Source organism: Cygnus olor, chromosome 25, assembly GCF_009769625.2.
Source record: "Cygnus olor isolate bCygOlo1 chromosome 25, bCygOlo1.pri.v2, whole genome shotgun sequence".
In the NCBI taxonomy this organism is placed as follows: domain Eukaryota; kingdom Metazoa; phylum Chordata; class Aves; order Anseriformes; family Anatidae; genus Cygnus; species Cygnus olor.
In genome coordinates, this window is record NC_049193.1 from 5,143,613 (window position 1) to 5,159,050 (window position 15,438).

General features: G+C 47.6%; 1 protein-coding gene across 1 annotated transcript in view; it reads left to right on the forward strand.

Moving 5' to 3' along the window:
• Positions 1–15,438, forward strand: part of WNT3 (Wnt family member 3) — a 51,644-nt gene that overhangs the window by 28,976 nt on the left and 7,230 nt on the right. Inside the window, exon 2 of the mRNA XM_040536442.1 lies at positions 8,955–9,196. Within this exon, the coding sequence (XP_040392376.1) occupies positions 8,955–9,196 (242 nt within the window). The remainder of the gene's footprint in view (positions 1–8,954; positions 9,197–15,438) is intronic.

A 15,438-nucleotide genomic window follows, 5' to 3' on the forward strand; every position in this document is an offset into this window, starting at 1 on the left:
TACTTTTTTCCTGCTGCAATGTTTCTGTCAACCCACCCTTTGTCAGACCCATCACCCTACTCCAATGCAGTTGGTAATAGTCTGGCACAAGGCTTGCTGAGCCCTTAGGAAACTGGCTGGGGACCCCCCATCTCATAGAAAACAGAAAAAATTGTCTTCTTTACGTGTTGGTGTTGGGGCTGAGTTCACCCATCCAACTTTGAGCGGTCCAGACCTTTCCAATGCAGGATTTTGGAAGGACACTTCCCTCGGTCCTTCCTTTCCTGACAGATTTGAGGATGAGACAATTTAGCAATCAGCATTAACATAATGCAGCAGTTCATGTTCAGCCCAGCAATGCTCTAGTCTGGGCTGTCCCCTGGGTCACTGGGTCACTGGAGTACTCCCCAGATGGCAACATGACTGCTGCTAACAGCTGCGAATCCACCAGCTCGGGAGTGCAGGGGGATCTTCCTCCCCAAATTTTACATGTCTGCAGTCAGGCTTGGTATTCGGCCCCTTCAGCCAGGCAGACCCATACAGCTGCTCAGAGGAATCACACTCTCCATCTCTCTTCAGAGGCTGCTGCTGGCCCAGGTATATTCTTCTTCTGTGTGAAGCCAGCCTCCGGTGACCTTGAGGCAAGTTTTGTGAGATAAGTGGCGTTTAATTTTTCCTTCACTCTTTTCCATCTTGTGTACTGCTTGACTTTCCAAGATCTGGCAGTAGCTCCTAGGATCACAGTGCAGGCAGAACAGTTAGTTTCGCCTCTTCTGTGTATATCAGCAGATGCCAGTGGATTGAGTTAGTGTCCCACAGCCTAGGCTTTCCCAGCTTGTTTCCTGTTAGGCATAACATCAGCAGATGACAGTTCACTAGTGCCCCTCTGTGATTTGGCAGCTCTTCATACTTAGCAGGACCTGATCTGCTAGCCTCTTCCAACAGATATTTCACAATCTTGGACATTGTTTCGAAAACACACAGATGACAGGCAGGATGGAAACTTGCTCACAGCAAGCCCAGGTGTGAATTCAGAGTGCATCAACCTCTGTACACTTCAGCAACAACACGCTCATGTGCTTCATGCTGCAAGATTCATGGAGAGTAGCCAGAGGGCTTGCAATTCCTTCTTTAGTGAAATCATGGTACTTTGCCCCACTTTGAGAAGCCACTAAACTAGTGCCATTGTCATGTGTTAGTCAACTGTAAGAATGGCTTTATTGAGCTTGGCTGCTTTGTTACTTGCAATACTTTTGAGTGATAGGTCACAGGGAAATTGGACCATCACTCCAGAATGAACAGGCCATTTGGTATTTGGCCAACATGAACAAGGCTTTTTGTTTGACTTTGTGTAGATATAGTCTGTGATGTGTTTCAGTTTCAACATCAGTGTTGATAGCAAACTAAAATAAAATACTAGCCCTACCTTCTAATTTCTCAAACCCTAAGCAGCCTTCTTTTTTGCATCTCTGTAGCACTTGAGAAGTCATCATTCTGATATCTCAAAATACAAGCACATGCATCAATGACACCTCTCTCAGAGGATCATAATCATTAAGAGCTTTCCCCTTGTCTTTTTCTGGAAATAATCAACATTTCTCTGTGAATGGAGCAGGTTGCCAAATTTCTAACCAGCTGGTGCTATGAAACATGTGCCCCTAAACAACATGGGCTGGCTACCCCTGGCCTCTGCTTGAGCCTCCCATGGGTCACTTTCCCAGCACTGGGAAAGTCTTTCTGTCCTGCAGTGCTTGGAGGAAGGATTAAGCCCTCCTTGAAGAGGATCTCTGTAGCTGTAAATAGTAGACAATAAACTCATGGAGCACCACTTCGTTTTATGGACAATAAACAAAAATCATGTATGAGGGACCTAGAGGGATTGAAACACCCGGAGATGTTCCTTTGGGAGAGCTCCCAGATGGATACTTAACCTATTTCTAAGCAACCATGGCTTTGGGAGAAACTCTAGGTGAACATTTGCGTTTGTAAAGGTTTTAGAAAGGTTTCTGGTCCTCAGGTGTGATTAAATTAAGGCAGAATCTTAATTGGGCAGAAACTGGCCTTGTGGGCTGCTTGATTTTGTGCAGATCATGCAGTTCATACAAGCTAGTTAATGAGACAATTTGCAAACACACCAAGTGGAAAAAAGCCCTCTTGTTCAAGAGTTCACATCACACTACCATGTAATGTCTACAGAGCATTTCAAGGGCTGTAATACAGCAAAACTACATCCATGCTCATGCCCATGAGACTTGCCCTCATCTGGGGGATCAGCTTCTAATGCTTAGGCAGTTGAATCTCTCTCATATGAATTTTCTGTCTGCTTTTTAGAGCTTAACAATGACTGCAAAGTTTGGTGGAGAGTCTGCAGTAATTGTGATATCTCATACCAGGGACAGAAGGGACCACTCCACAGAAAAGTTCAAAACTCAAAGCATGTTCAGCACAGATTAAGTAGCAGGTGATTTGTGAACAAAGACGTGGGATCATTAATAATATCCAGTTCTCTAGTAAAATATAGTGTTCCTTATTCGAATTCTGTTGTCTTTTCATCTGATCTGCGTATTCAGTCAAGACTTGGCATTTCTCAAGCTCATATGTGCATATATATATTGCATGTTTTTACTTGCAAAAATATCCCTCATGCTGCTCTTGATCTTTAGAGAAACCCCAAAATTTGTGTTTTACTCTATTCACAAAGAGCTGTAGTCAGAAATCTGCAAGAATTAAAATATTTGAATATTATACCAGACATAATAACCCCTCTAAGGTCAGGCAGCAGAATAGAGTTAGCAGCTGGAGGCACTTTGTATATAAGGGCATCTGCTGTATATAAAGTCATCTGCTAGGCTGAGACCCATGAGCTAGGCTGAGCTAGTCAGACAGCTGAAAATGTACCATAACAAAACCAACAAGATCTGGATGTCTGGCTCGAAAATTTTTGTTTAACGTGCACTATTGTGACATCAGCTTGCAGTGATTTTGTACAGCCCTTTCTTACCTGGAAAGCAAGTGTGTGATGATGCCCCTGCTAGGAAGGGCAAAATACCTTCATTGGTAGCTGGGAAGGGCTCACACAGCACTAAATACAGAGAAAGAAACAGAATGAAAACTGCTGCCTTCCAGTGTGCATTTCAATGTATCAGCCCTACACCACTGAGCACCATAAAATGGTGGGATGCCAGCCTGTACAATTGTCCATTTTAAGCAGAACATGGCCCAGAACTGGAAAATGCCAAATACATCTAAAAATGGTACAAAGAAAAATCCTTCAGGCAGAGAAAGGTTTTCTCTAAGACAGCAGGTGGCAAACAAGAAACCTGAACTGTGATCTGGTTTTGTCCTGCTGATTCCTAGTTTTCCCAGTGTGTTATATATATTGCAGGGATCCATATGGGGGCACTGAAAGGATGGTAGAGGGCACAAGAAGAACTGACATTTGCCTTGTAATGTTATGCTGCAGTGACTTTAGTTGCTGTGGGAGGGTGGTTTAAAAGAGTCTCCTTTCTACCAGGTCCTTGGTGCCCTCAAGGATTGTTTCTAGCCATGGATCTCAAAGAGTTTAGGAAAAGCACTTGTTCTTTAATCAGTTCTGAGACAGAGAGAAAAGGTGGCTATGCCATGTCCCCCAGCACTCACACAGCAGACCCATGAACTTGGCTCTCTGTGCAGGTCAGCCCAGGCTCCAGGATAGGAGGCAGCCAAAGAAAGTCTGAGCTTCCAAGCACATAGCCCTTACTAATGTGTGTCCCATAGGCCCAGTGATTGCTGTGACCTCACTTCAGCACTGGAATCACCACCAGCGGCATCATCTGTGATGTTCACAACCACGTATTTCTGCATGGCCCTTTAGGTTTGCTGGGAGCTCCCAGGATGATAACACAAGTGCCTTTTAATGAGTTAGTTAAGGGAAATGTCACAGTGTTGTACAGGATCCCCAGAGCATGTTTACATTTCCATGGGAGATCCATCAGAGGAGGCAAGGAAGAGCTGCAATGTTGGGAGTGTCCAGCTCCTTAGGACAAGACGCACTCTTGTGTGCGTGCAGTTCTACGGCCCAAAGCTTTCCTGCCTAACTGGCCAGAGGGCTGGTGAGGTCCACAATATGGTGGGAAAAAATGGAAAAAAATGCTATGAAGATTCAGCTGTTTTCAGCTGCTGAGTTTGGAGCTAGAAAGAGCTCCTTTACAGCACATTGCAGCAGCAAAACCCAGCTCTGACAGGCAGCCTGTGGGGCATTGTGCTGTCCTGAGGGCCCTGGGCAATACAGCTTCCACTTTCTTGCAGAGAGAAAAGGAGAAAAGAAATGTCCTAGCAGCTTTTGCTCTTGCTGGCAGGAAACCTTTCTTAGTGTTCATCCTAAAAACTCCATAACATAAAAATTCCAAACATTGCAAACATAAAAATTTTATATGTTTTGGTGCAGTTCTAATGTGATCAAATCCTTCTCCTGTCAAATACTGTTAGGTTAAATTTTTCTTGTTACCATGTGTTTGTCCAACCAGTGGCCCAAATAGATGAGTGTGTCAGTCATCTCTGTAGGAAGGATGAAGCTGAGAGGTGGGCACATTATCTTCCACACTGAGACAGTGCGAAGACATGAGTCACCTCTTCAAGGACGCACCTATCCACAAGGGTCTGCACAAGCCCATCTTCTTCCAGGGCTTCAAAAGTTCATCCCTGACCAATGGGAGTCATGGAGGGTCAACTCAAGGCTGCTGGATCTACTGCTCTGCCCACTCTAGTGCTATTGGACGGGAACAAAGGAGTCACTGGCTTGACAGACAGTGTCGGGACTCCTGAGAGATTTAAGGGATTAAGCAGAGAAAGAAAAAAGGGATTTCCCATGTGTTTGCCATAGGCACTCATGCTCCTTGTGTTGTGCACTGTGCTCACACGCACACACACAAAAGCCTACCTTTATGTGCACATCTGTCCACTCACACTTGTACACGCAGGGATGAAAGGGAGTCCCCCAGACAGGCAGAGCTGTCTGGCTTTTATGGCTTCTGCCCTCGAGCATGCAAAATGTCTGGGTTGTGAGTTGACGCTGGGAAAATACGTCGCCTCCTGTGGGTAAAGCTGGGACCAGTGGAGCAGGGATACAAAATGGCTATTTCCCTTTGACGCAATGGGAACTAGAGAAATGTAGGCTCCGATAGCAAGGAAGGATGCCAACATGGAAAGAAAGACAGGAAAGTGTGGGGCCTGTTTCCCTGAAGGATTGCAAGGGTGGCAAGGGTTTGGTAGCAGGGGGGCTGCAGGGGTGGCCTCTGTGAGAAGAGTCCAGTAGCTGCCCCATGTTAGATAAGGGCCAGCTCCAGCCAGCTCCAAAGGGACCTGCTGCTGGCCAGAGCCAAGCCAAAGAGTGGTCTTTGCTGTGCCTCTGTGAGAGCAGACTTAAAGAAATTTAAAAAAAAATTAAATTTGCTGCACAACAGCAGCTGGGAGAGAGGAGTGAGAAAATGTGGAGAGAACCAGCCCTACAGCCACCAGGGTGAGTGTAGCAGGAGGGCAGGAGGTGCTCCATGCACAGAGCAGAAGATCCCCTGTGGCGTGTGGAGAGGTCCCTGGTGGAGCAGGCTGTCCTCCTGCAGCCCATGGGTCCCATATGGAGCAGATCTCCACACTGCAGCCTGTGGAGGAGCCCCTGGGGGAGTAGGTGGATGTGGCCTGAAAGAGGCTGCGGCCCGTGGAGAGGACCACAGTGGAGCAGGCCCTGGGCCAGAGCTGCAGCCCGTGGAGAGGAGCCCACGCAGGAGCAGGGGTTCTGGCGGGAGCTGCTGCCCATGGGGGACCCAGGTTGGAGTAGTTTGCTCCTGATGGATGGACCCCATGGTACGGAGCCGTGTGGGAGCTGTTCTTGAAGAGCTGCTGCCTGCAGGAAGCCCACACAGGATCAGTTCAGGAAGGTCAAAAGATTGTGGGAGGGACCCCACGTTGGAGCAGGGGCAGAGAGTGACCGTGAAGGCGTAGCAGAGTTGAAGCATTACAGACTGGCCACAGCCCCCATTCCCCGTTCCCCTGCACCGCAGAGGGGGAGGATGTAGAAGAGGGTTGATGGGGGGAAGGTATTTTTAGTTTGCCTTTTGTTTCTCACTATTCTCATCTGTCATTAGTTGGTAATAAATTTCATTAATCTCCCTATTCTGAGTCTGTTTTGCCCATGACGATAATTGGTGAGTGATCTCCCTGTCCTTATCTCAACCCATGAGCCTTTTTTCATTGTATTTTCTTGTCCTGTTCTTTCGAGGAGAGTGAGAGAGCGATGTGGTGGAGCTGAGCTGCCCACTGGTGTTAAAGCACCCCAGAGATCAAATTTACCATCCAGATAAGAAATTAGGACAAGATTTTTGTTGGTGAGCAGCAGCACCACTAGCCTGCACGCGTGACATGGGGTGGAGCCCATGGCCAGCACACCAGGCCAACTCACCACCACTGCTGCAAGAAACTTCTGCCGCAGGCACAGCCTTGTGACCTCTGACACTGAATACAGACTTCACCTCCAACACTGCATAAAACAGAGCAGAGAATCTCTGAACAGATGAAACCATCTGCAAGAGCAGATGTCTGGGGGAAGGCAACTCAAGCACCCTGCTTGTTTCCACCATTGCTGGCCCTGCTGGATGGATGATGAGGTTAAGATTACTCACAACTGTTGCTTGGAGCTGACAGGTCTTCGCAGCAATGCTGAGTCTTCCCTGATCAAATTTCACTTGGTGGGAGCCGGAAGCACAAAGCAGCTCTGGGAACCAGTCCTCGTGCACTGCCCGTTACGCTGTGCTGCCTCTCTTCATGCCTCTCTGCTGTGTGTCCTTCTGCCGGGTGTTGGAGATGGAGTCAGAAAATTATATCCTGTGCTCTGCCCTGACGTGTTGGCAGCTGCAGAACTGTCCCGCTGTGGGGTTGCTGGGCAGGGGAGGTGCAGGAGAAATGGGCTGAAGTGACTTCTCTCCATAGCTGGTACCCTGGGATTTCCTTTTCATCCTACAATCTTTAGGGTGCAATTAATTCAACCACTTACGGGTGTCAAATCAGCAACGAGGGGTCTCCCAGAGCCATTTAGTGTCCAGTGCTGTCCCCAGCAAACCAACTTCTTACTGCACCTGCTGATCCTACAACAAGTTCTGGTGAAGATCCCCATGTTTCTATGGGACATGCATCAGGCCTAGGCATCCTCCGGGGCAAAGTGAGACGTGGGGTGAGGAAAACAGCAGAAGACACTCAGCTCATTGGGGCAGGGGTCTCTGCCATTTCCATCTGTTTGTTTAACGTCCAAAGTAATGACCCTGGGAATTGGCTGAGACTTCTACAGCATATTGCTCAGGTGCAATCTCAGCATTGAGCTGGGTATCAGGATATATTAGTGCAAATAGCCTCTCTGGCTGCCATGGCCAATTTGGGACTAACTGTTGAGTCATTTGCAACCTTTTGAAACGTATGTTTGGCAGTTGTTGAAACAAGCACATCTGTTTTACCATGAGCATTTCAGGACAAGCATAGTCAACCACAGGTCCCATAAGGCAGCGGCACCTCTACCCTTGGTGGTTTTCAAATTCTAGAAGGACAAGGCCCTGAGAAACATAATCTAGCTTTAAAACTGGCCTTGCTTTGGGCAGAAGATTGGACTGGAGACCTCCTGAGGTCTCTGCCAACCTGAATTAATCTGTGGCTATAAAATGATTGATTAGCTCACAAGCATTCTTCAGATATGAGTGGGCAGATTAGGAAAGAAAAAAATATTGGGAGGAATGGTTCATACCTCAGATTGTGATGCCATTCAAAGGGAACTCTACAGACTGGGCAATGGAACAGGAATGTCATGTAACAGGAATGTTGTGCGGTTCAACCAAGGAACCTGGGGAGAAATAACCCCATGCAGCAATGCAGGCTGAGGGCAGGCCAGCTACAAAGCAGTGTACAGGAAAAGATACCTCATCTGGCATCCTCTATTCAACTCTCAACTCCCCAGTAGAAGAGAGATATGGACATACTAAGTCAAAGCTCTTTGGTATTTGCCCATGATAGCATCTGGACTGAGATTTCTGTACTGGAAGCAACTGAGTGCTTCATGTCTGCTCCTTTACAGAGCCACCTGCTCATTCACAGGTTTTACCACATGTTCTGGACATACACTGAAGGGGGATTGGATGCTAAGCAGCAGTAGCTGAAGGACTATCCTTGTTTTTGTGTAATAGCAGGTATCTTTTTCAGCAAATATGTCTTCACCTTGCACTGATCATTTCTGGACAAATAAACAATCTGATCCACATATTTCCTGCTTGGGAGCCGACAGCTTCTTAGACCAGTAGGAAAATATCTGGTCCAATCTGCCCTCCAGCACCTTCACCATGCATCTCCAGCCTCCTCTCTGGCTCACAGCTGCAGCTAGAGGCTGATGTCCATCAGGGTGGAGCCATAGTGGTTCAACATCTGCTGGGACCATTGAGAGGCTCGACCACATGACATTGACATGCCTGACTCCAAACCGGCCCCTCTCCAGTACGTGGTGATGAACTCAGCATTAGACAGGACACTTCCCACACTGGCCAAATTTTAGAAACCCTCATGTCAGTGTCTCCTGACAGCCCAGCCTCCCCTTGGTACAGCTCCCTGCAGGGCATTTGTCAGATCCATCAACCCCTTGGGGAAGTCTCAGATACTTGGGATCACTGTGAATGGCTCTAGGTGCTTCCATGTAGGGAGCTGAATCCCTCCCTCTGTGTCCACAAAGGATGATGAATTAATGCATGCACTTCTGCAGCCCAGGGTATCTTCAGGTGTGAAAGTCCTTCACTACTATTCAGTAAGAAGTCTCTTGTTTTCTTACAAAATCCCTCTTTTTCAGGACTCTCACTCTCCCTGGACTATTGGTTCATCCTGACTTATTGAATTCCCCTGAGGATGGATGCAGGGGCAGGAAGAATGATGCCAGCTGGTTTCCCACCCCTCACATTGTTCTCTCTCCTTTGCAGGTCCCTCGCATTAGGCCAGCAGTACAGCTCCCTGGGGTCCCAGCCCATCCTCTGCGGCTCCATCCCTGGCCTCGTCCCCAAGCAGCTCCGCTTCTGCCGGAACTACATAGAAATCATGCCCAGCGTGGCCGAGGGGGTGAAGCTGGGCATCCAGGAGTGCCAACACCAGTTCCGAGGCCGCCGCTGGAACTGCACCACCATTGATGACAGCCTGGCAATCTTTGGGCCCGTCCTGGACAAAGGTAAACAGCGAAGTCGGGGGCTTGGGGGGGATGCAGCTGCCATGGCAGACAGAGCTGTCTCGTTTCCATGTGGTTTTCAGCCACAACACACCCTGAACATCCTGCTGGGAACACACTGAGACTGTTGGGAAAGATTCTGATGTCCTAGCTTTCAACCCTAATTTCTCCAGTTTCTTTCTTCCATAGAACAAAATGATTTTCCCTCTCCTCTCTCCAAACACAAGTGCATGCTCCTCTTCAGCATTTCCTCCTGAAAGGCCACCTTTCAGATGCACAGACTGGGAACACTGGAAACATGTTGATGAGGCACAATAAGGTTGGAAATCCCAGTGAGATCTGGGCGTTACACTGAGAAAAGTGAGATGTTGGGCACCAAGATAGCTAGGCACCTATAACACTAGCTGCAGACAAATGCAGTCTGAAAGGAGACTGCTGGAAGACTTTGTTGTGAGAACCAAACTAGAAATGTCTTTCTGAAGGTGACTGCTCAAATGCAAGAGGAGAGGTATGAAAGCCAGGATGTCCATCGCATGCCTTCTCTTGACTCCATGCTGAGGGACAAGCGACATCAGCAGACAATACCTTGGTTTCACAGCTTTGTAAATACAACCAAAATCATTTCTAAAGCTTAGTTTCATTGGTGTCAATACGCCCTGAATTACTACAATCCAGTGAAGTCCATGTATTCAAAGAATTCATGTATTCAAAGAAATTATTCTTACAGTGCTACTTTGGAAAGGGGAACCTCATGGTACAGCTGGAGAAATTAGGGTTGAAAGCTAGGACTTTAGACTACTTCCTAAGAGCCCCCTGCAGTGTACATAACTGTGAATCTTTACTACAAACTTACAATGTTCTGCATGTAAACAGTTTATGGGTTTTTTTTCAAGACTCAACCTTCCAATAATAGTGCAGTTTCCTGCAATATCAGTAGCATATTTCAAAGAAAATGACTCATCTGGATTAAAATAAGATTCTTTATTGAAATGAGGATTGTGAAGTCACATTAGAGTGCTAATAGGGACCATGAGATTCAATTTCTTTGTGCTTTGCCAGGATGATTTTGGGATAACTGCTATATTTACAATCAATTTGTCACCAAGGCTTGTCACACTCTAACTTACTGCCTAATAAATACATGTCCTAAACTTCAGCACTTACGGGATCAGAAATTCTCAACTTCCCTTAAAACTACCATAAAAATTTTAAGCATGTTATGAAAGAACTATTATAGCATTCAGGCAATGAAAAATCTCTCACCACAATTTCTGTCATCGTTAAAGCACTAAAAATTTGGATTTGAACCATCCTCCCTCTAATGAGCAAACTGAACTTTGAATTTATGAAGAATATTTTAAGATTCTTTCAGCTGCAGGGACTAGAGCAAAACCTCATATGCTAACATGCCTCAACATTTCCATGCAGTCCAAGCTGACAAAATAAAATTTCACCTATAGCTCTGAAACTCTTCTGACAGAAGAAAATTATTGAGCATATTTGCTATACAGCTTTCCTGATCAACCCATGATGTATCAAGTCTTCTAGATTGTATTGCCAGGAATTAGCTTGAAAAACATATTAATTCTCACGTCTTACTAACATGTAAGTAGAACGGTTAAAAATAAACAATATCATCCAGAAATCATGATACATCAAAGTCCAAGCCACTTGACTGTGGTTATTATTTACATTTTTAAAATGTGCTAATGTCTTTTCACTGCTGCCTTGATAATTAATGAGCAGAGAAGGGTTTGGATTAATTTCATCTAGGTACCAATGGGTAACCTTAGGTAGTACTTAGCAATTCCCAAGGTTTGCAGTGTGAGTAGCTGCAGGGAAAAATGCAATGTTTTCAGCCATTTTTCTCAGCTGAATTAAGAGCTAACGTTGGCAATAAAAATGTTTTTGTCCTGCCAATAGAACACATTGGCTGTGATGAACCTGGGGACCAACACTGCTTGTCCCTGCTGAGGGGGCCGTGGAAGAGGTTGCTGGACACATCTGTTTTGTTCATAACATCACTGTCTCCTGGGCTGTAGTCCCACCTTCCCTAGCTGCAGCAACAACAAAATCAAGAGTTGTAAGCCCATAACACAGAATCAAGATCTACAACCCCCACCTGTGTGTTTTACACCCAGCCAGACCCTGAACACCTGTAGTGATTATTGCCGCATTCAACTTGTAGGCTTTCAGGTAACCACAGTCCTAGCCAGGACACACAGGGGGGTGTAACCCCACAAATTAAGAACCATTAATTAATAGTAAAGCTCAAACTAAGATCACAATCATTATTGCAGTTTGCACTGCACGCTAGACCAATAGACATCAAATAAGAAGCCCGAAATAGCCCATATTTAAGCTATGATAACTACCTGGATAAAATCACTTCTAAGTATCAGAGTGACATTTAGGTTAATCTCATTTATTTCTCCCTTTGGTAGATTGAAAAAAAATTTGGTATTATAGAAAAAAAAACTTCAAAGGTGTATTTCTCACTGTAGTAGCACAGAAAATCATTTCTAATACAGGTTGAAAAGAAATTGGGGATAATTCCATTTTAAAGGAACTACGAAAATATTAATTACAGTTGCTTCCATTCGAGCAAAGCTTAGTCTAAAGAGCAGAACAGTGCAGGAAAACAAGGGAGCCATGTGCTGCAGCTCAGCTGCACGGACCCCTCTCATGGCACACAGGTTGAAGCCTCTTGGTTGCTCTTGACTTTGCCTCCCTCTGGGCACATCACTCAAGCGCTGGCATCCATCCTTGAAACAGTCAGAGGGATTCCTGCCCCTGGGTCTTCTCACAGCCTCCCATTGCATCCCCATTTCGCTTCTCGTTCCAGCTGCACCATAGGACCCTAATCTCCTTCTGCAGTCTCTTGTGTGGCTTCAAACTCATTGGCATTACAGCACAGCAGAACCCCTGGGGGCTGAAATGCTCCTGTTCATGGGCTGCTGAGCGCCAACCTCTGCTGAGGGCTCTGCCTTGAACAACCTGGTTTCCACCCATGTGCCACTGCCCTACCCAAAATTCCAGCTTACAGGGGCAGCAGTATCTGGCGAGCCTTAGATTTCCTCAGGCCACTGATTATCTTCCTTAGAGTTTTCTTTTTTGCATGTCTTTTTTTTCTAACCTGGGCTACAAAAAAAAAAAAAAAAAAAAAAAAAAAAAAAAAGCAAGGCAAGGCAAGAAAAAAAGAAAGAAAAGAAAGAGAAGAGAAGAGAAGAGAAGAGAAGAGAAGAGAAGAGAAGAGAGAAGAGAAGAGAAGAGGAAGAGAAGAGAAGAAGAGAAGAGAAGAGGAAGAGAAGAGAAGAGAAGAGGAAGAGAAAGAAGAGAAGAGAAGAGAAGAGAAGAGAAGAGAAGAGAAGAGAAGGGGAGGGGAGGGGAGGGGAGGGGAGGGGAGGGGAGAGAAGGGAAGGGAAGGGAAGGGAAGGGAAGGGAAGGGAAGGGAAGGGAAGGGAAGGGAAGGGAAGGGAAGGGAAGGGAAGGGAAGGGAAGGGAAGGGAAGGGAAGGGAAGGAAAGGAAGGAAAGGAAAGGAAAGGAGTGGAAAGGAGCATAAAGGAAAGGAAAGGAAAGGAAAGGAAAGGAAAGGAAAGGAAAGGAAAGGAAAGGAAAGGAAAGGAAAGGAAAGGAAAGGAAAGGAAAGGAAAGGAAAGGAAAGGAAAGGAAAGGAAAGGAAAGGAAAGGAAAGGAAAGGAAAGGAAAGGAAAGGAAAGGAAAGGAAAGGAAGAAAAGGAAAGAAAACCCCAGAATCTGGGGTAAGATGGTAAGATCATGTTTTACAAGCAAATTCTCCGGCATGATTTATACTGCAGGTGTGCAATCTGCGGCAGCTTTAGGACAAAGAGGGAAGAAAAACCTGCTTCCCTCTCTCTCTCTTCTCCCTCTCTTTTTTCTTAAAATAAGGTCATTTTTTATTAAAAGACAATGTCTGTTCCAGCCAAGTCCTACACCAAAGCCAAGGCTGAGCCAACAGCCATGTGACTCACTGCCATGCTGGGACAGCGAGCAACAATTCCCTGTGTAAGCGATGAAATCTGGGATTTTGGCTGAAGCACAGGGCCCAAAAGCAGCCTCTTGTGAGTGCAAGGGGTGGGATGGCACCGCAGGCACCTGGCGACCATCTCCACGATGGAGGAGAGGCCACGGGCAGGGCTGGGCCTGCAGGACCAAGCTCAGCAGGAGCCTCAGCGGCCTTGCCTGCTTCTCCACCTCTTGCACACCAGCGGTTCCGCTCTTCCCCCATCTCCTCGTGAAGCAGCCGCCCTTTGCTCGCTCTCCAGGAGGATGTTGACAGCTCTCCAGAGGGTGCTCCTCAGCCCTGAGGCAGGCTCAAGCCCGCTGCAGGTTCCACCGGTCCTTCGCTTGCCGTGCGTGGCCCTGAGGAGCGTGATGGTGGCCGGGCCAGGTGCAGAAAGGCAGCTGGACCCAGGCTGCCTTCTGGGTCCTTGTGCGTTTGGCTAAGCCCCTGACACGAGCTGTGAAAAGGCAGGCAGACCACAGCAAGATAACCCATGGCTTTTCTCAGCCATGACACTTGCAGTCATTTGCATCTAAACAGGGGTGTGTGGGATCAGGGGCCGTCTTGATATAAACTCAACAGCTTAAAGGGAGGGGGAGGGAAAGGAGAGAGGGAGAGAGAAAAATAAGCTTATACTGATGAGAAAGAGCTAAGCTTCCTCCCCTACTGTGAGGCAGGGCGAGCGATACCATCCCAGCACTGCAGTCGTTTCAAATTGCTGCACCATTCACACGCCCTTTAGCCATTCTGATCCGGTGGCGGGGGGCTGGGGAGAGCCATCAATAGGGATTTCCCAGCCCGGCTGGCGGGATTGGAGGGTGATGGCAGGACAGGGGAACATTGCCCCGTTGCTACGAGGTGCTCCTGGGGAATGCCAGTGCTCTGTGCCGTGGGTACGCTGGCCGGCGGAAACATTCTGCATTATGCTGGTAATACAGTGTGACACCGCGGGAACAATGGCAAATTGAGTGTCCCAGCAGGTAACGGGCCTGGCTGGGAGACAGTCGCAGTGGTGCACTGTCAAGATCGCTCTAATCCTCCCTCGCGAGCCCCTCCCCTGGTTCTGGGAACTCTGCTCCCTCATTTCATCTCTGGGAAATTCTCCCGGCTCCTTGCCCACACCCAGGGGAGAATTTCAAGGCGACGCATTTGTGTTCGCAGCTCGCTCCCCGCCACCCCCTCCCTGCCCCAATGCCACTTGCAGGGGCTGGCTTGGAGGCGTTGGGGACGCCACACCACTGCCCGGTGAGCACGGTGCGGCCCAGCTGAGCTCATGGGGACTGTCCACAGCGCAGCGCCAACACAGCCACTGTCACACAGCCCGCTGTCCCCGTGCCACGCTCTTTAAAGAGAGACCTTCGAAACACGCAGTGGCTCTTCGGCCTGTGCCCATTGCTTTTCCCTACCCTCAGGGTGCAAAGCAAAGGCATGTCAGCAAGCAGAGTGGTTGGTGTCCTCCCCCTCTGCCCCCAAGCTGTCCTGGTTTGAGGCCAGAAGGGCTCACGAGCTCATCTAATCTGATCTACTTTAGATCACAGGCCACCCAAATAGCCTTTGTCAGGCTGAAAAACTTAAGTTAGATCAGTGATTTTCAACCTGTGGCCCACAGCCCCCAGTGGTCCCCCTATGAGCAGCAGTAAAAATAACTAAGGGAAACAGGCTTTGCCTTGGCAGACAGAGGCTGGATCTCTGCTGGCATATTGGACGCAGGGATGGCAAAGAGAGAAGAATTTGAATTAAAGAAAGTGAAAACTATGGCACAATCCCACCAGCAAGGACAGGATTGAGCAGCCTTGATTTAGGACTATGTTTGGCATCATAGATCTGAGCTCCCAACATCACATCAGAGACGTGTTTCTTTGGCTGGCACATACCCATGAGTTGCCTCTTTCTAGTGCCTACAAGAGGTGAAATTAGATCAGCTTGAGAGGCTTGATTTTTGTATGCTCCAGGAGCTAGATCGCACCTCAGCAGTGAAAACCACAGGCCAAGGAGCAAAAACTGGCACAACCAAGACCTCCCCAGGGCAGGAGGCGAGAGCATGACCCCTGCTCTGGGAAGACGGGACAGTCTCCAGGGTCTGAGTCAGGGAAAAATTCTGGTTTCATCCCGCATCCACTGAATACTGCCCTGATTACTCAGGCGAGCTACACCCATGAGGCACCTGGAAATGTCTCCTGCAGTGTACCCAAGGCACCATCCACCAGCAGTGGTACTCAG